Source organism: Ovis canadensis, chromosome 1, assembly GCF_042477335.2.
Source record: "Ovis canadensis isolate MfBH-ARS-UI-01 breed Bighorn chromosome 1, ARS-UI_OviCan_v2, whole genome shotgun sequence".
NCBI lineage: Eukaryota > Metazoa > Chordata > Mammalia > Artiodactyla > Bovidae > Ovis > Ovis canadensis.
The window spans coordinates 51,002,386-51,023,768 of record NC_091245.1 but is presented as its reverse complement, the minus strand read 5'-3'; the positions used below and the strand labels follow the sequence as shown (position 1 = coordinate 51,023,768).

The window sequence follows — 21,383 nt, the reverse complement described above, 5'->3', positions numbered from 1 at the left end:
GCTCCTAATTTGCTTAGGGCAAAGTATTGGGATATTGGCCTCTACAACGTACATCACATACCTGCATTATCAACATTTGGAATACTGTATTGAAGTTGTCTATATAATTATTTATATCTTATACCTACAGATATGTTCAGTTCAGTTCAGTTCAGTCGCTCAGTTGTTTCCGACTCTTTGCGACCCCATGAATCGCAGCCTGCCAGACCTCCCTGTCCATCACCAACTCCCGGAGTTAACTCAGACTCATGTCCATTGAGTCAGTGATGCCATCAGCCATCTCATCCTCTGTTGTCCCCTTCTCCTCCTGTCCCCAATCCCTCCCAGCATCAAAGTCTTTCCCAATGAGTCAACTCTTTGCATGAGGTGGCCAAAATATTGGAATTTCAGCTTTATATCAGTCCTTCCAATGAACACCCAGGACTGATCTCCTTTAGGATGGACTCTCTGGATCTCCTTGCAGTCCAATCAGACTCTCAAGAGTCTTCTCCAACACCACAGTTCAAAAGCATCAATTCTTCAGCACTCAGCTTTCTTCACAGTCCAACTCTCACATCCATACATAACCACTGGAAAAACCATAGCCTTGATTAGACAGACCTTTGTTGACAAAGTAATGTCTCTGCTTTTGAATATGCTGTCTGGGTTGGTCAGAACTTTCCTTCTAAGGAGTAAGTGTCTTTTAATTTCATGGCTGCAATCACCATCTGCAGTGATTTTGGAGCCCCCCAAAATAAAGTCTGACACGGTTTCCACTGCTTCCCCATCTATTTGCCATGAAGTGATGGGACCAGATGCCATGATCTTCGTTTTCTGAATGTTGAGATTTAAGCCAACTTTTTCACTCTCCTCTTTCACTTTCATCAAGAGGCTTTTTAGTTCCCCTTCACTTTCTGCCATAAGGGTGGTATCATCTGCATATCTGAGGTTATTGATATTTCTTCTAGCAATCTTGATTCCAGCTTGTGCTTCTTCCAGCCCAGCGTTTCTCATGATGCACTCAGTTCAGTTCAGTCACTCAGTCATGTCCGACTCTTTGTGACCCCATGAATCGCAGCACTGTAGGCCTTCCTGTCTATCACCAACATCCAGAGTTCACTCAGACTCACGTCCATAGAGTCAGTGATGCCATCCAGCCATCTCATCCTCTGTCGTCTCCTTCTCCTCCTGCCTCCAATCCCTCCCAGCATCAGAGTCTTTTCCAATTAGTCAACTCTTCGTATGAAGTGGCCAAAGTACTGGAGTTTATACCCAAAGAGAGTAAAAGAGAAGGGATAATAAAAATAGTATCAAAAACTGATGAAATATAAAACAAGGATACAAAGAACATGAGAAAATTTGCAGGAATATCAATAAAGCCATGAGTTGGTTTTTTTCAGAGTAATACATTGATAAAGCTCCAGCATGACCGCTCTAACAAAGAGACAGAAGGAAAATTTTACCATGATAAGGGATGAAAAAACAACATTACTGCAGATCCACAGAAATTAAAGGGAATACAGTGAATAAATTTATGCCAAATAATTTGATAATGTGTGTGAAATGGACAGATTCTTTGAAGGAACACAATTTTCAGTCTGACAGAAGAAATCACAATGCTGAATAGTCATTCATACATTAAAAGAACTGAATCCATTATTAAAATCCTTCCCATGAAGATACTTCAGTTGTAGGTTACTGATGAATTATCCTGGACATTTAAGGAATGTTTAACACCGTCTTAAACCAAAATTTCCAAAGAGTGGGAGAGAATACTTTTCAGGTTTTGAGAGATCAGCATAACTTTAAAAGCAAAACCTGACAAGAACGTTATAAGAAAGGAAACTTCAGGCTGTCTTATGTATGCCCATGTAAAAATTGTAAGTAAAATATTAGAAAATTAGATACAGAGCTATGCAAAGTGGTTAACATCCTATAACCAACATAGGTTTATTCCAGGAATAAAAGTTAGTTTAACATTAGGAAACCAATCACATTAATACAATATGAGTGAGGGAAAAACACCTCAGTGTTTCTCACTTTGTTATCACATTAACTAAAATTTGTGCATACTTTGAATGTACTCTCATTTTTCAAGCTTCTAAAGTAACTGAGATTTGATCTCATCTAATTTGTGATAGGCAGAATTCCAAGATGGCCCACGTGATCTTTGTTCCCTGGTGTTACTCCCATGATCATGTTATATTGCAAGGCAGATGGTATTTTGCAGATGTCACAAAGTTCTTTACTAATAAGCTGACCTTAAGATAGATTTTCTGAGTTAGTTTAACCTAATCAAATGGCCTCTTGAAAAACAAGAGTGTTTTCTGACTGATAGCAGAACAGGATATCAGAGAAAGTTGAAACGCAAGTAGGATTTGATATACTGTTGCTGTGTTAAAGGTAGAGTGGACCACATTCAAATGACCTGAGAGTGACTTTATGAGCTAGGAGTAACCCTCCACCAACAATCAGCAAGAAAATGGGGACATTAGTCCTACACAAGGAACTGGATTCTACCAACTACTTGAATGAGCTTAGAAGCAGATGTTTTCCCCTAAGCTTCCAGATAAGAAAGAACACAGATTGCTCAGTTTGTGCAATTTGTTACTCAGTAATAGAAAAAATAACATGCAGTAGAACTGTGCAAAATGACAGTATATTTCTGATATGCACAGGGATTAATTAACGTAGTTCTGTGTAAAGTGAGGACTGCCTGAATACAATCATCTTAATGTCTACACAAAAAATATAAAATTCAGCACTTATAAAAGGTTAAAAAAAGAAGAACACTTTCAGCAATCTAGGATTAAAAGGAAACTTTCTTAATCTAATTATATGTATTTTAACACATTTGTTAATACTTAGCAACATCTTGAAATTATTTCCCTGAGATTAGCGAAAAACGACAAGGGCGTCAGCTGTTAGCACTTTTGTTTAGTATTGCTCTGGAACTAAGTGGAACTGTCCTGGAACTATTGCTAGTGAAACAAAGTAAGGAAAATAAAAAGATAAAAGATCAGATAGGAAAAAAACAAAATTATAATTTCTTATAGCTGTTATGATTTGAATGTGATAGCTAATAAAAATACAAAAATCAATATTATTTAGATATGTAGTACCAATCACCAACTTGAAATTAAAATCTACCATTTATAATAGTATAAAAACCCCGCTACTTGTTGGATTGATCTTTAAGAGGCAGACACATAAACTAGATTAAGTGTACAAGAAATTTATTGCGAGTAATAACTTTGACAAACAAAAGAGGAGGAAGTGGGAATAGGCAGGGAAACATATTCATGCTTTTATGCTAATCTGTGAAGGGAGAGAGAAAATGAATTGGGCAGAAAGAATTCAGCATCACAACTCTGAAAAAATCTAGGCCAGACCAGTGGGGGATCCCTGAGCAAAGCTTGACCATTTTAGGAATCCTCCATCAGGTAGAAATGGGCCAGTTCTATTACAATTCCTCAGTCAATGACTGGGAATAGCCTTGGCAAAAGTGTAGTGATGGATCTAAAAAAAAAAGGCAAGAGCTAGGGCTGTCAGCTGTGCTCCTCGTGGTGGGTCTTCTTCAAGGAGATCTGAGCAGTACACTTCCATAGCTGTCATTAAACATGTACTAAGGATACATGAAAGGCAAGATGTGAATTACCTCTAAAAAGAAACCTACCAAACATTACTGATAGAACAAGATGGAAATAAATATAAGACTATATCATTTTTATGACATTGAATGAATCAGTGTAATAAAAATGTCAGTTTTTCCTAAATTGATTTGTATGTGCAGTGCATTCCTAAACACAATTGTAGGAGTTTTCCTTTAAAACACATACTTTGAAAAATAATATCATGCTGGCCTTTCAGTTTGCCTCTGCTCACTCTAAATCCCATTTAACTGATAATGTGAGGATTTAGAAAGGCAAAGGGCAAGAGAAGTGTGAAGAGAAAGATGGCAACAAAATTTTGCAAAGTAAGAAGCAAATAGGTATGTATAACTGACTTTGCAGATCTTAGAAGTCTACAACTAGAGATCAGAAAACTATGGTTCCTAGGACGGCAGCCTGATTTTGTAAATAAATTATATCAGAACACAGTCACACCCATTCTTTTATATATTGTCTGTCAATGTGCTTTTTAAGCTATAATGGAAAAGCTGAATAGCTAAGATACAGACTGTAGTGGCCACAAACCTAAAATATTTACTATCTGAATTTGGCTCTTAAAGGAAAAATTTGCCAACTTCTGCTATAGCTTATCCTGACTATATCAGAAGCCCAAGAGTAAAGCTGTGATTCATATTGCAAAACACAGGCATAATTAGAATTTAAAGATGTTAGAAACCAGTGCTGCACGAATAGGAACATTTATTAAATCCCTGTTTAGAATCAGTTAAACTCTCCTAATTTTATTCTAAAGTAAGTTATTTAGTGTTTTATTCTAGAGATGAAAGTATAGCTGACCATCACTAGACATTATTTAATCACTCTAAAATTATAGACTAAAACAAACAAAAGCATAGGGAAATTTTTTTCCTGTGTGAAACTTGATATATACTTTTGAGAATTCTAATTTTATGCTGATAGATATTTTCCTTTAGCTCACTGAATATATTTTCACTATTTTTGGCTTTCATTGTTGCTGTTGAAAAGTAAACTATCAGACTAATTTTTCATTTACAGGTTATCTTTCTTTTCCCTCTTACTACTTTTAAATCTAAGGTATTTCTGATATTTTTCTGAAGATGTTTTCTTTGACAATTCTAAAAATCACTTTATTTTTATTATGCAGCTTAATATTTATGCATCTAGGGATTGGTTTCTCCTTTATCAGTTCTGGATGATTTCCAGCCATCATTTTATTTATTGATAATCTATTCAAAATATCTATATTTCCCATTTTTCTTATGATGGAAAGTTACCCTCTTTACAGTGGTGTCTGTAAGTAAATTAACAGGTAGACTGGAACAGAGGTCGTGGTCACAGACTAACTTGACATTTGGTAACGCCATTGGGCTTAGGATTTCTTCCTATTGATCCCAGAGTCTAATTGGAGATAATAATCAGCCCTCCACTGAGTTTTGTTCTGGTTTTATTTTCTAATCTCTAGCTCAGTTTCTTCTCTACTCTGTATTATGGGTAAATTTTAGTGGTTCTTTTATATTGCTTTGATTTGATTTGTGAAGCAAGATCTTTCTCTTATAATTTATTTAGGATGCCTTTTAATTGTATCCCATTCTCATTGCCAGCTGTAATGGTGGAAAGTTACCTAGATGCTATGACAGCCTCCAAGTAAGTTACCAGGCAGTCTGTTTCAGAGCTCACAGAATAAAAAACCTCAGAGATCAAATTAAGATGCTTGAATCAGGTTATTTAATCTACTTAAAACATATAGCAAGAAATGGGGGAGAAAAATGGAACAGAAGTGAGTACAAGTAGGGTGAAATGACCATGTTATTTGAGTCATGTATTATGCAGTGATCATGTATCCTGTTTCTCACTTTGTTCCATCAGGCTTTCTCTGATGGTTGGGTTATAAGAACCAGAGTAGAGGTGAGTGAAGGTCTTCAACAGCCAGAAAATGATTGGAGCCGCCATACTCTTGACTTTTTAGAGAGGTGTAGGAGCAAGTGTTCCTCACCATAGCTATGAACTAAGTAACTGACAACCTGCCAAGAAGTGATCAGTTTTATTTGCATGTTTTGGGTATAGCATGCATGAGGTTGTGTTAGGTTACTGATGGATGATTGATTTGGTGGGAGCCATAGCTGTGCCTCTGAAGATAATGTAATAAATGCTTTATGAATGTTCTAAAATGTTAATTTAGTCCTTCCATGCTTTATTCCTTCCTTTATGACAGTATTCTTCACACACTTGCTTCATTTATTACATAGTGTTTTTCAGGTTGCTACCTTACTATGTATACCTGAGACACCTTATGAATCTTACCTGTATCTCTCATTTGCTTGTTCAGTATCTATACTTGGCATCTTAAGAGGTTTGCCTGTTCTAAGTGTTTGTATTCTTTCCCTTTATAATTGAATATTCTTAAATCATACAACAAATACAAATTTACAATGTCTATTAATATTTATTTTATAATTATTTCTATTCTACATCCTATACAGAAGATCGTTAATCTTCTAGTTGAATAATTTTCTCCTCAGTGATATATAATCTGCTATTTAGCCATTGAAATTTTCATTTTAAGTATTATATATTTTAATAGGTAGAAGTATTGTTTGGTTCTCTTTCAGATTTTGTTTTCTTAATAGCTCTTTTCTCCTATTTTTAATATCCCTTTATTTAAAAAAAAACATTAAGCATACTTATTTCAGTAGTTCATACCTCTAGTAGTTGCTGTCTTTATGGATTTGATTCTGCTATCTGCTTTTACTATGGATTTCACCTACTGCGCATCATTCCCTTGTCCACTCTTAATTTTGAAGGTCAACTCATATTCGTTGGAACTTTTTCTAAAGTCTTTGATACTCTGTTATGAAGATTGGTTTTTCCATAGAGGATGTTTTGGTTACTTTTAAGTGTCTATTGAAACTGAAAATGATCATCTCCAGTTTTTACAGATTACTCAGGTCATGTGAGAAATACATTGATTTTAAAACTTTTCAATAAAGACTGTTTTCCTTTCTTTGGACAAAGTAGGTCCGTGATGGAAACTTTCTTCTGGAAATTTTTAGAGTGAGGGGAATAGTGATGTTGGTGCACTGGAAGTGCACTTCATATGATCCTAGATTTTTTGTGAAAGTTTCTCATTATAACCACCTTTCTGATGAGATGCTACACTCTTTTCTATTTGTAATACCCAAGCCTATGAGTAATACCAAATGTCAAGATTATCTGAGTGAAGTAAATGTCCTGAGGTTGAAAGTTGGGTTTGAGTTTACTTTTTATCTCTTTGCACTGAGGCTTTCAGTTCAGTTCAGTTCAGTCTCTCATGTCCAACTCTTTGCGACCACATGAATTGCAGCAAGCCAGGCCTCCCTGTCCATCACCATCTCCCGGAGTTCACTCAAACTCACGTCCATCGAGTCGGTGATGCCATCCAGCCATCTCATCCTCTGTCGTCCCCTTCTCCTCCTGCCCCCGATCCCTCCCAGCCTCACAGGCTTTTCCAATGAGTCAACTCTTCACATGAGGTGGCCAGAGTGCTAGAGTTTGAGCTTCAGCATCATTCCCTCCAAAGAAGTCCTAGGGCTGATCTCCTTCAGAATGGACTGGATGGATCTCCTTGCAGTCCAAGGGACTCTCAAGAGTCTTCTCTGACACCACAGTTCAAAAGCATCAATTTTTCAGTGCTCAGCTTTCTTCACAGTCCCAACTCTCGCATCCATACATGACCACTGGAAAAACCATAGCCTTGACTAAACGGACCTTTGTTAGCAAAGTAATGTCTCTGCTTTTGAATATGCTATCTAGGTTGGTCATAACTTTTCTCCTTTTGTGTTTAAATTTGAAGGAGTGTAAGAATTTTTTAAAGTAAGTAAAATTTAAAAAAGTAAATTGACATAGATTTCTGCATTATGAGAAAGATAATGGCCACATAGTTTACCTCTCTACACTTTACTTAACAGTAAAGAGAATCTTATCAAGCATCCATTCTCATGCATTCTATATTCTTAAAATTTAATATATGTTTCTTAATAATATTAAAATTGATGCTTTTGAACTGTGGTGTTGGAGAAGACTCTTGAGAGTCCCTTGGACTGCAAGGGGATCCAACCAGTTCATTCTGAAGGAGATCAGCCCTGGGATTTCTTTGGAAGGAATGATGCTAAAGCTGAAGCTCCAGTACTTTGGCCACCTCATGTGAAGAGTTGACTCACTGGAAAAGACCCTGATACTGGGAGAGATTGGGGGCAGGAGGAGAAGGGGATGATAGAGGATGAGATGGCTGGATGGAACCACTGACTCGATGTACGTGAGTTTGAGTGAACTCCGGGAGTTGGTGATGGACAGGGAGGCCCAGCGGGCTGCGATTCACGGGGTCGAAAAGAGTCGGACACGACTGAGCGACTGAATTGAACTGAACTGAATAATATTAAAAATAAACACATAAATAAACAGATTTTGGTAATTCCATCAATGTTAATGACCTATTGTGAAATATTTTATAGTTGACAAGATTTAAGGAGTACTCATTTATACAAGTAACACCAGTGTTCCTATATATTATCAACCTTTTACTTGTGTCCTCTATATTTAACTGTTCCCAATATGTGTAATATGATTTGGGCTGATTTGACTATACACATCACACCCAGATGAGTAATTTCTGACATAAGGAAGTTTGTTTTTTATTAATACTAAGATTGATTTGATTATCTTAATAAAAGAAGTAGAAGATCAAAAACATTTTGTATTAGGGTATAGCCAATTAACAATGTTGTGGTAATTTCAGGTGAACAGTGAAGGGACTCAGCTATACATATACATGTATCCAAAATAGTTGAACAGAGGAAAAAAAAAGAAATAAAAATATCCAAGACAAACTAGTATAAACAATAAACAGGTATATTAGTTTATGTGAATGAGCAGACCTACGGATATTGATTTGGGATCCCAAATAAAACCTGAATCCCACCCTAACCCTGATATTACCCTTGAAGTTTGTACCAGTTTGAGCTTTTTACTGTTATGTGTAAAAAGAAGTTGATACTATAAGGAAGAGATTTCAAATTGTAAAATTGGCTAAACTGAAAAGAGAATGGTGATAAATTGTTTGTCCTGAGCTGGGCAGTTGGTCTTTCTTTTTATGTAGTTGAGAAATAGTTGGTTAAATTTTTATTTATATTATAGATTGACCTTTGCCTACAGAAGGTATGAAATTAGGATGATTAGTTGGAAAAAATAACATATATTGAATATTTTGATTACTTTTGGGGTCCTATGTATCATCAACATTTTGCTTATCTCTTCTCTAACTCTAATAGTATATTATTTTAAGAAATATGCATATAATAATTAACTTGAAATGGATATAAATGAAATCAGTGAAGGAGGAACATACAAATTTGATAAGAAGGGTCTTTTTTGCCCATGATCTGGGATTCAATTTGATGAAACTTTTGCCATTTGGGAGTCTTATCAAATAAAAAGGAAAATGTATTTTCCCCAAGATAAAGTTAGGATTTGGAAAGGTAAGACATTAGAAGAAACTAGTATCTTCTGTAAAGCATTCTCTTTCTGAGTCAAAGACTAGTAAACCTCACTAGAAAGGTAGAACCTTTGATGATAAAGAAATACTAGTCGACCCCCAGGCAGAGCTTAGCTGAAGTAAGTTGTTAAACTTAATCCTGTTGGGAGGGCAGAGAAGAATGTCTTCATGCTGACAGAAAGGTTTTTTTTTCCATCTAGAAAGTTGTTTGTTTTCAAGGGTGGGCATTAAAAATATGAACTTGCTTACTGAGTTTTTAGGGAATGGAGTGACCAGATAAATCTAGAGCTATTTTATTTATTTATTTATTTTTTTAATGTTAAGACTGCCTGGTCTCTTTCAAGGCAATTTTATCATCCTATTTTTGCTTTGACTTTTTTTAAATTTTATTTTTACTTTATTTTACTTTACAATACTGTATTGGTTTTGCCATACATCAACATGAATCTGCCATGGGTGTATACGTGTTCCCAATCTTGAACCCCCCTCCCACCTCCTTCCCCATACCATCTCTCTGGGTCATCCCAGTGCACCAGCCCCAAGCATCCTGTATCCTGCATCGAACCTAGACTGGCGATTTGTTTCATATATGATATTATACATGTTTCATTGCCATTCTCCCAAATCATCCCACCCTTTCCCTCTCCCACAGAGTCCAAAAGATACTTCTATACATCTGTGTCTCTTTTGCTGTCTCGCACACAGGGTTATTGTTACCATCTTTCTAAATTCCATATATATGTGTTAGTATACTGTATTGGTGTTTTTCTTTCTGGCTTACTTCACTCTCTATAATCAGCTCCAATTTCATCCACCTCATTAGAACTGATTCAAATGTATTCTTTGTAATAGCTGAGTAATACTCCATTGTGTATATGTACCACAGCTTTCTTATCCATTCTTCTGCTGATGGACATCTAGGTTGTTTCCATGTCCTGGCTATTATAAACAGTGCTGCGATGAACATTGGGGCACACGTTTCTCTTTCAATCCTGGTTTCCTCAGTGTGTATGCCCAGCAGTGGGATTGCAGTTCTATTTCCAGTTTTTTAAGGAATCTCCACACTGTTCTCCATAGTGGCTGTCCTAGTTTGCATTCCCACCAACGGTGTAAGAGGGTTCCCTTTTCTCCACACCCTCTCCAGCATTTATTGCTTGTAGACTTTTGGATCTCAGCCATTCTGACTGGCATGAAATGGTACCTCACTGTGGTTTTGATTTGCATTTCTCTGATAATGAGTGATGTTGAGCATCTTTTCATGTGTTTGGTAGCCATCCGTATGTCTTCTTTGGAGAAATGTCTATTTAGTTCTTTGGCCCATTTTTTGATTGGGTTGTTTATTTTTCTGGAATTGAACTGCAGGAGTTGCTTATGTATTTTTGAGATTAGTTGTTTGTCAATTGCTTCATTTGCTATTATTTTCTCCCATTCCGAATGCTGTCTTTTCACCTTGCTTATAGTTTCCTTTCTTGTGCAGAAGCTTTTAATTTTAATTAGATCCCATTTGTTTATTTTTGCTTTTATTTCTAGTATTCTGGGAGGTGGGTCATAGAGGATCCTGCTGTGATTTATGTCAGAGAGTGTTTTGCCTATGTTCTCCTCTAGGAGTTTTATAGTTTCTGGTCTTACATTTAGATCTTTAATCCATTTTGAGTTTATTTTTGTGTAAGTTTTCTTTCTTTTAATATATTTCACCCTAACTGTGGTGCTGGAGAAGACTCTTACGAGTCTCTTGGACAGCAAGGAGATCCAACCAGTCCCTCCTAAAGGAGACCAGTCCTGGGTGTTCATTGGAACAACTGATGCTGAGGCTGAAACTCCAATATTTTAGCCACCTCATGCGAAGAGTTGGCTCATTGGAAAAGACCCTGATGCTGTGAGGGATTGAGGGCAGGAGGAGAAGGGGACGACAGAGGATGAGATGGCTGGATGGCACCACCGACTTGATGCACATGAGTTTGAGTGAACTCTGGGAGTTGATGATGGACAGGGAGGCCTGGCGTGCTGCAATTCATGGGTTTGCAAAGAGTTGGACACGACTGAGCAACTGAACTGAACTGAACTGTTTTATTCTTTTAATGTATTTCACCCTAATTTTAACTCATCAGTGAAAATATTTAAGTGAAGGAATAAAGTGATAGAGCCCACTTAAAACATTTCAGAAATGGAAAAATTGCTTTCCTTGGTTAATTTTTTCTTTTGCTGTTTAATAGTAATGGTAGCAGTAAGCTTCCTACCTGTTTCATGATTTTAGTTCAAATGATTTTGCTCTTTCATCACATGTAATAAATATTACCAGTTTTTGGTGATTGTCTATATGATATTGAAGTAGCTTACTTTTATATCCGCTCTTCAAAATTTTTGAATAATGATTGGTTATTGAATTTTATCTTGTGCGTTTCTGCATCCATTTATATATTTTCACATTTTCTTTCTATTATTTATGTAATGAGCTTTGTAATAGTTAATCATATTGCTCTTATTATTGTTTGCTTACATTGCTGAATTCTGTTTACTCATGTTTAGAATTTTTACATCTGTTCTCAAAGATTAGATTGGGTATGATTTTCTTCTTATTGCCTCATTGGACTGAACAGGGCTTTGAGTACAATGTTGAATGTGTTGAATAGGTTGGGTGAGAGATGTTATCCCTTGTTTTTGATCTTACAGAACTAATGTTTATTATTTTATTATTATAATATTAAGTTATTTATGTCATTTATCTAGTAATATTTTGAATACATTAAGTTAAATAAAACATAATATAGTTATCTTTTTATCTGCAAGAGGTTGGTTTCAGGACCTGCTGCAAGTACCAGAATTCGCAGAAGCTCTAGTTATTTACCCTTGGTCCTGTATACCTATGGTTTTCACAGTGTGATAGATTAAACCCACCACAGGTACTATAGTACTTTTTTTATTGAAAAAAAAAAATTCATGTATAATTGACTCATGTAGTTCATACTTGTGGTGTTCAACTGCATTAAAATTAATCTCATCTATTTATTTTCACTGTTTTTTAGTGTAGCTAATATAAACTTTTAAGTTATTTTATGGCATACGTTACATTCTCTTGGACAGTGTTGCTGTAGAGTCGTATTCCGAGGTGGAAATAAGGTATTTCATAAATGGAGAAAGAAAGTAAGAAGAGCTCACATTGGTTATCTTATATCCCTATAGATAATTTAGTCATGTTCTAACATTATATTATAAAATGCATAGCCAGGTGTAGTTTGATAATTGTTTGGGCATTCATATCACCAGAGGTTTCTTAGCACTCATTCATCCCTTGATGAATGTTGATGAGAAAGTCCTAGAGTACCTAAATAGTTTTATATAATAATAATATGAAAACAAGTATATTAAATTTACCACTATGTTTTCTAAAATGTAAGTGAACTCAAAAGTAGTTTTCTCCCACTTTTTTTGGTGAAAAGACTAAACGGGAATTCCATCTTCCTTATATTCAGCCACTTGTTCTTGTATAAAAAACGTGAAAAATCTATTAGTGAATGTGAAAAAAGATGGATTTACAAGCACAAAGGATTTGATGATAAACTCTTTAAGGAACTCTTTTTTCAGCCTGGAACTAATATAACAGAAAAGTTTGCACGCTGGAAATATGTAAGTACAATTATTTTATTATGTTTCTCTTTTATTACTATTTTTATTTCTTTATTTTTTATTATGTTTCTTTGAAATACTGTTAAGATACTATAGTTATAGTTCATATTATATTAATAATTTCCTTAATCTCTTTTAATATCTTCTATTATCTTGTTAATATTCTTCTTGATATTTTTGTGATGTGATAAAAGTCATATAATATAGTATAAATATAATTTTTGTGGTATATTAATCACTCAAAAACTAATTTCTGCTTTGTATATATGTTTTCTCTTATTATTACAAGTAATTATTAATAGTGATGTAAAATCTCTTCTCAGTAGCTGAAAACATAAAGAAATATTTAGTTTATTAAAAACTGCTAATTATACATATAGCAAAATATTCACTGAGTGATTTATGCTAAATTATGTATTGCTTTAAGGACACAATAAAAATAGAAAGAAATTTGTGTTTATTGAGTGCCTACTATGTACCAGGCACTGTGCTAGATATTTCGCATGTGGTAGGTAGTTTATACTTCACAATACTATAATATAGGTACTTTTACCTCTTTTTTTATGAATAGGGAAACTAAAGCTCAGAGGGGTCAATTAACTTGCTAAAAGCCAGACAGTTAAGTGACATTGCTGGGACTTAAGTCAGAGATCTTCTGACCTCAAAATTTGTGCCTTTTTAATTTTTTAGAGTTTTGCTTTGAACCCTAAGGTTAAAGCGTCTGCCTGCATTGCAGGAGACCTGGGTCTGATCCCTGGGTCAGGAAGATCCCCTGGAGAAGGAAATGGCAACCCACTCCAGTATTCTTGCCTGGAGAATCCCATGGACAGAGGAGCCTGGTGGGCTACAGTCTATGGGGTCGCAAAGAGTCAGACACGACTGAGTGACTTCACTTCACTTTATTTTTTAGAGTTTTGCTTTGAACACTAGGTAACTGTAAAAATGAAAACTTGGCATTATAGTATAATTAACTGAAATGAACTTTTTGTGAATTGTAAAGCACTGTTTTTGTATGTAAACTCCTTCGTATTTGCAATTGTACCTGAGTAGCCTGAGCTACAAATGTTTCTATTATATTAACATAATTAGAAGGAAATGCATAATTAGAAGGAGTGCAATTAGTCTGATTTCAGTGTAATTGAGGACATGTGTTCTAGACACAGTAGATATAGTAATGTCCTCAATCCCTTAAATCCCACCAAAGTTCTTCCATTGAATAAAAGGATAGGTTTTAAAAAGCAAATTATCCTATTCAAAACATTTTCCTCACTAGCACTCAGTGCCAACTGTATTAATTTACTCCAGATGATAGTATGCACTGTAAAGATTATATGAAACATCTTTTGGCTCTCTTTGTAGAATATATATTTAGTAATTTCAGCATGTCCCATGCTTTTTAATGTGCTTTATATAGAGAAGACTTTCACTGATGTTGTATAGTGATATCCAAGTTGGATATGGATGTGTTGTATACTGATAATCAATTTAGGTATGCCAATATCTAATAACCATATGTAAATACAGATCCATATATACATACATTCATATATAATATGTTGTATTATAGCAAGCAACTATTACAGATACATAAATAGGAATAGGATATATTATAAAGGTTATGTTATTTAATACCTATGAAGATATGTAAAATATACAATTTTGGATCTTTGGAAGTATTTTGAATACTACAAATATTTTGCTAAAATATATTAATTATAAGGAGTTTTCTAAAGCTCCTTGATGTTAGTAACACTATTAACCACATCACTACTAATGTCATTTATTAAAGCTATTCTTTTCTAGTCTTATGTTTTTTCACTGCTTATAGCTACCATTCATGGAGCATTATTCATAGAACATTATTGAAGTTGTCTCCAAAGCTCAATTTCTTTTTTAAATTTATTTTTTGCTGTGCTGTTTCTTCATTGCCTTGTTGGCTTTTCTCTACTTGCGGTAAACCAGGCTACTCTTGCTCGCAGTGTGTGGGCTTCTCATTGCGATAGCGTCTCTTGTTGGAGCGCATGGGCTCCGGAGTGTGTGGGCTTCTGTAGCTGTGTCATGTGGAATCTTCCTGGATCAGGAATCAAACCTGTGTCTCCTTACCACGGAGCCACCAGGGAAGCCCAAAGCTCACTTTCTGAAAGTAACTGAAGTAATTTTTCTCTGTAAGATTCATCTTTGAATCTATGCCTTTTATATAAAATTGCCATTCCATCTTATGTTAGTTTCATTTTTAGTCTTTTCTTCAGCTCACTCTGTTGATATATTATTCTTTTATTATTTTTACTACTCACTTGTCTAGTCTTTATTGACTTGGTTTGTTGGAAACTATAGTGAGAATAATTAATACCCTAGATGCCTAAGAAAACCTAGGGTCCAGAAAACACTAAAGAAGTTAGGGAGGAGAGAAGGGGAAGGCTTGAGAAAATATCAGCATTTAATAATGGAAGCTCATTAGAAAAATATACTGAGAGCAAAGTAATGGAAAGGGTTAAACAAGAAAGGAATTCAGGTTTCAGTAATTAGATAAAGTAATCATTGTCTGAATCTCCTCCTGTTTTGAGATGAAAGATCCAGAGGAGTGAGTTCAAGACACATTCATTTAGGAAATGTGTTTTAAAGCCAAAAGTCCCTATGAACATCCAGAGTTTATGGTGCAAGAATAAAGTGTAAATGAGATGCAGAACCAAAAATCAGAAGCCATGATGAAAGACTCTGAAAAAAAAAAAAGTATCGACATAGAAGAAACTGAGAATCTAAAACAATTGCTATGGACATTATTTGTCCCTGACTTACAGATTTTCATCAGAGGTGGTTTTTCTCTTGTTACTGAATCAGTTCAGTTCAGTTCACTCGCTCAATCGTGTCCGACTCTTTGCAACCCCATGAATCGCAGCACGCCAGGCCTCCCTATTCATCACCATCTCCCGGAGTTCACTCAGACTCATGGCCATTGAGTCCGTGATGCCATCCAGCCATCTCATCCTCTGTTGTCCCCTTCTCCTCCTGCCCTCAATCCCTCCCAGCATCAAAGCCTTTTCCAGTGAGTCAGATCTTCGCATGAGGTGGCTAAAGTACTAGAGTTTCAGCTTTAGCATCATACCTTCCAAAGAAATCCCAGGGTTGATCTCCTTCAGAATGGACTGGTTGTATCTCCTTGCAGTCCAAGGGACTCTCAAGAGTCTTCTCCAACACAACAGTTCAAAAGCATCAATTCTCCGGCGCTCAGCCTTCTTCACAGTCCAACTCTCACATCCATACATGACCACAGGAAAAACCATAGCCTTGACCAGATGGACCTTAGTCAGCAAGTAATGTCTCTGCTTTTCAATATGCTATCTAGGTTGGTCATAACTTTTCTTCCAAGGAATAAGCGTCTTTTCATTTCATGGCTGCAGTCACCATCTGCAGTGATTTTGGAGCCCAAAAATAAAGTCTGACACTGTTTCCTGTGTTGCCCCATCTATTTCCCATGAAGTGATGGGACTGGATGCCATGATCTTCGTTTTCTGAATGTTGAGCTTTAAGCCAACTTTTTCGCTATCCTCTTTCACTTTCATCAAGAGGCTTTTTAGCTCCTCTTCACTTTCTGCCATAAGGGTGGTGTCATCTGCATATCTGAGGTGATTGATATTTCTCCCGGCAATCTTGATTCCAGCTTGTGTTTCTTCCAGTCCAGTGTTTCTCATGATGTACTCTGCATTGAAGTTAAATAAGCAGGGTGACAATATAAAGCCTTGACTTACTCCCTTTCCTATTTGAAACCAGTCTGTTGTTCCATGTCCAGTTCTAACTGTTGCTTCCTGACCTGCATACAGATTTCTCAAGAGGCAGGTCAGGTGGTCTGGTATTCCCATCTCTTTCAGAATTTTCCACAGTTGATTGTGATTCACACAGTCAAAGGCTTTGGCATAGTCATTAAAGCAGAAATAGATGTTTTTCTGGAACTCTCTTGCTTTTTCCATGATCCAGCGGATGTTGGCAATTTGACCTCTGGTTCCTCTGCTTTTTCTAAAACCAGCTGGAGCATCAGGGAGTTCACAGTTCACGTATTGCTGAAGCCTGGCTTGGAGAATTTTGAGCATTACTTTACTAGCATGTGAGATGAGTACAATTGTGTGGTAGTTTGAGCATTCTTTGGCATTGCTGTTCTTTGGAATTGGAATGAAAACTGAGCTTTTCCAGTCCTGTGGCCACTGCTGAGTTTTCCAAATTTGCTGGCATATTGAGTGCAGAACTTTCACAGCATCATCTTTCAGGATTTGAAAGAGCTCAACTGGAATTCCATCACCTCCACTAGCTTTGTTCGTAGTGATGCTTTCTAAGGCCCACTTGACTTCACATTCCAAAATGTCTGGCTCTAGATGAATGATCACATCATCATGATTATCTGGGTCATGAAGATCTTTTTTGTACAGTTCTTCCATGTATTCTTGCCACCTCTTCTTAATGTCTTCTGCTTCTGTTAGGTCCATATCATTTCTGTCCTTTATCGAGCCCATCTTTGCATGAAGTGTTCCCTTGGTATCTCTCATTTTCTTGAAGAGATCTCTAGTCTTTCTCATTCTGTTCTTTTCCTCTACTTCTTTGCATTGAATGCTGAAAAAGGCTTTCTTATCTCTTCTTGCTATCCTTTGGAACTCTCCATTCAGATGCTTATATCTTTCCTTTTCTCCTTTGCTTTTCACCTCTCTTTTCACAGCTATTTGTAAGGCCTCCCCAGACGGCCATTTTGCTTTTTTGCATTTCTTTTCCATGGGGATGGTCTTGATCCCTGTCTCCCGTACAATGTCATGAACCTCAGTCCACAGTTCATCAGGCACTTTATCTATCAGATCTAGGCTCTTAAATCTATTTCTCACTTCCACTGTATAATCATAAGGGATTTGATTGAGATCATACCTGAATGGTCTAGCGGTTTTCCCTACTTTCTTCAATTTAAGTCTGAATTTGGTAATAAGGAGTTCATGAGCTGAGCCGCAGTCAGCTCCCGGTCTTGTTTTTGTTTACTGTATAGAGCTTCTCCATCTTTTGCTGCATAGAATATAATCAATCTGATTTCGGTGTGACCATCTGGTGATGTCCATGTGTAGAGTCTTCTCTTGTGTTGTTGGAAGAGGGTATTTGCTATGACCAGTGCATTCTCTTGGCAAAACTCTGTTAGCCTTTGCCCTGCTTCATCTGCATTCCAAGGCCAAATTCGCCTGTTACTCCAGGTGTTTCTTGAATTCCTACTTTTGCATTCCAGTCCCCTATAATGAAAAGGACATCTTTTTTGTGTGTTATTTCTAAAAGGTCTTGTAGGTCTTCATAAAACCGTTCAACTTCAGCTTCTTCAGCATTACTGGTTGGGACATAGAGTTGGATAACTGTGATATTGAATGTTTTGCCTTGGAGACTAACAGAGATCATTCTGTCGTTTTTGAGATTGCAGCCAAGTACTGCATTTCGGACTGTTGTTGACCATGATGGCTACTCCATTTCTTCTGAGGGATTCCTGCCCGCAGAAGTAGATATAATGGTCATCTGAGTTAAATTCACCCATTCCAGTCCATTTTAGTTCGCTGATTCCTAGAATGTCAACGTTCACCCTTGCCATCTCTTGTTTGACCACTTCCAGTTTGCCTTGATTCATAGACCTGACATTCCAAGTTCCTATGCAATATTGCTCTTTACAGCATCGGATCTTGCTTCTATCACCAGTCACATCCACAACTGTGTATTGTTTTTGCTTTGGCTCCATCCCTTCATTCTTTCTGGAGTTATTTCTCCACTGATCTCCAGTAGCATACTGGGCACCTAATGACCTGGGGAGTTCCTCTTTCGGTATCCTATCATATTGCCTTTTCATACTGTTCATGGGGTTCTCGAGGCAAGAATACTGAAGTGGCTTGCCATTCCCTTCTCCAGTGGACCACGTTCTGTCAGACCTCTCCACCATGACCCGCCCGTCTTGGGTTGCCCCGCAGGCATGGCTTGGTTTCATTGAGTTAGACAAGGCTGTGGTCCTAGTGTGATTAGATTGACTAGGTTTCTGTGAGTATGGTTTCAGTGTGTCTGCCCTCTGATGCCCTCTTGCAACACCTACCATCTTACTTGGGTTTCTCTTACCTTGGGTGTGGGTTGTCTCTTCACGGCTGCTACAGCAAAGCACAGCCACTGCTCCTTATTTTGGACGAGGGGTATCTCCTTACCACTGCCATTCCTGACCTTCAACATGGGATAGCTCCATAGACTAACAGACATATAGAATTTGGTGGTAATTAGATCAAGCTATAGGGACATTTATATATTATTATGGAGGATTTTTTTGGAAAATCTAGCTATTATTATGATGAATTTTGGTGGGGTACCCAAAAATATTTGAAATCTGCTTTGGCACAGTCAATGTTTTTACTCAAAAGATTACTCAAAAGTTACCAAGGAGAATCTGTGTATAGAAAGTAATAACTAACAAAACAGTTCCTAACTGGGGCTTTGTTCTAAAATTAAATTGCAATATTTTAGTAACCTGGGCCACGCTATGAGATATTTTTTGTCACCTATGCTTTTTTATCTTGAATAGTTATTTTCTATATTGCAAACATGAATTTTAGAAGGGATATAGTATAAGAGAAAGTCACACTCATTCTAATCTAAAGGATAAAGATTTGGAGTCAGGGAAAGGAACTTGTCATGTATTTCTTTCAGAGTAGCTTTGTTTGTGACTGAAAGACTACTCTTTCAGAGTAGTGACTCTTTGTGACTGGATGGACTGCAGCACAACAGGGTTCCTGGTCCTTCACCATCTCCTGGAGCTTGCTCAAACTCAGGTCCATTGAGTCGGTGATGCCATCCAACTGTCACATCCTCTGTCATCCCCTTCCTCTCCTACCTTCAGTCTTTCCCAGCATCAGGATTTTTCCAGTGAGTCAGCTCTCCCCATCAGGTGGCCAAAGTATTGAAGCTTTAGCTTCAGCATCAGTCCTTCCAATGAATATTCAGGGTTGATTTCCCTTAGAATCGACTAGTTTGAGCTCCTTGCAGTCCAAAGGAATCTCAAGAGTCTTCTGTAATACACCATTTGAAAGCATCCATTCTTCAGGGCTCAGCCTTCTTTATGATCCAGTTCTCACATCCGTACATGACTACTGGAAAGCCATTGCTTTGACTATTCAGACCTTTGTCAGCAAAGTAACGTCACTGCTTTTTAATATGCTGTCTGGGTTTTCAAAGCTTTTCTTCCAAGGAGCAAGCATCTTTTAATTTTATGGCTACAGTCCCCATCCAGAGTGATTTTTGAGCCCAAGAAAATAAAGTCACCATGTCCGTTGTTTCCCTATCTATTTGCCATGAAGTGGGATGGGAGCAGATGGGACGAGAAGATGGGACCAGATGCCTTTTCTTAGTTTTTTGAATGTTGAGTTTTAAGTCAGCTTTTTCACTCTCCTCTTTCACCTTCATCAAGTGGCTCTTTAGTTCCTTTTTGCATTGTGCCATAAGATGGTGTCACCTGCATATCTGAGATTATTGATATTTCTCCTGGCAGGTTTGACTCCAGCTTGTGCTTCATCCAGTCCAGCATTTTGCATGATGTACTCTGCATATAAGTTAAATAAGCATGGTGACAATATACAGCCTTGATGTACTCCTTTCCCAATTTGGAACCAATCTGTTCTTCCATATCAAGTCTAACTGTTGCTTCTTGACCTGCATACAGTTTTTTCTCAGGAGATGAGTAAAGTAATCTGGTATTCCCATCTCTTGAAGAAATTTCCGCAGTTTGTGTGATCCCCACAGTCAAAGGCTTTATCATAGTCAGTGAGCAGAAGTAGATTATTTTCTGGAATTCTCTTGCTTTTTCTATGATCCAACAGATGTTGGCAATTTGATCTTTGGTTCCTCTGCCTTTTCTAAATCCAGCTTGTACATTGGGAAGTTCTCAATACACATACTGTTGAATCCTAGTTTGAAAGATTTTGAGCATTACCTTATAGCATGTGAAATGAGTGTAATCATTTGGTAGTTTGAACATTCTTTAGCATTGCCGTTCTTAAAGTTTGGAGTGAAAGCTGACCTTTTCTGGTCCTGTGGCTGAGTTTTCCAATTTTTTTTGGCCTATTGACTGCAGCACTTTAACAGGATCATCTTTACAATTTGAAATAGTACAACCAGAATTGCATCACCTTCACTAGCTTTGTTCATAGTGATGTTTCTAAGGCCCATTTGACTTCACACTCTAGAATGCTTGTCTCTAGATGAGTGGTCACACCATCGTGGTTATCTGCATAATGAAGATCTTTTTTGTATAGTTCTTCTGTGTATTCTTTCCACCTCTTCTTAACGTCTTCTGTTTCTGTTAGGTCCTTCCTGTTTCTGTCCTTTATTGTGCCCACCTTTGCATGAAATGTTCCCTTGGTATCGCTAATTTTCTTAAAGAGATCTCTAGTCTTTCCCTTTTTATTGTTTTCTCTATTTCTTTGCATTGTTCATTTAAGAAGACTTTCTCATCTGTCCTTGCTATTCTTTTGAACTCTGCATTCAGATGGGTATATCTTTCCTTTTCTCCTTTGCCTTTTACTTCTCTTCTTCTTTTCAGCTATTTTTAAAGCCCACTCAGAAAA

At 36.9% G+C, this 21,383-nt stretch overlaps 1 protein-coding gene across 5 annotated transcripts in view; it reads left to right on the top strand.

Moving 5' to 3' along the window:
- LRRIQ3 (leucine rich repeats and IQ motif containing 3) overlaps positions 1 to 21,383 on the top strand; it is a 198,738-nt gene that overhangs the window by 51,255 nt on the left and 126,100 nt on the right. For all 5 annotated transcript variants that reach the window (XM_069594697.1, XM_069594703.1, XM_070292099.1 and 2 more), the window contains one exon: positions 12,627 to 12,780. In XM_069594697.1, coding sequence (XP_069450798.1) covers positions 12,627 to 12,780 — 154 coding nt within the window. The remainder of the gene's footprint in view (positions 1 to 12,626; positions 12,781 to 21,383) is intronic.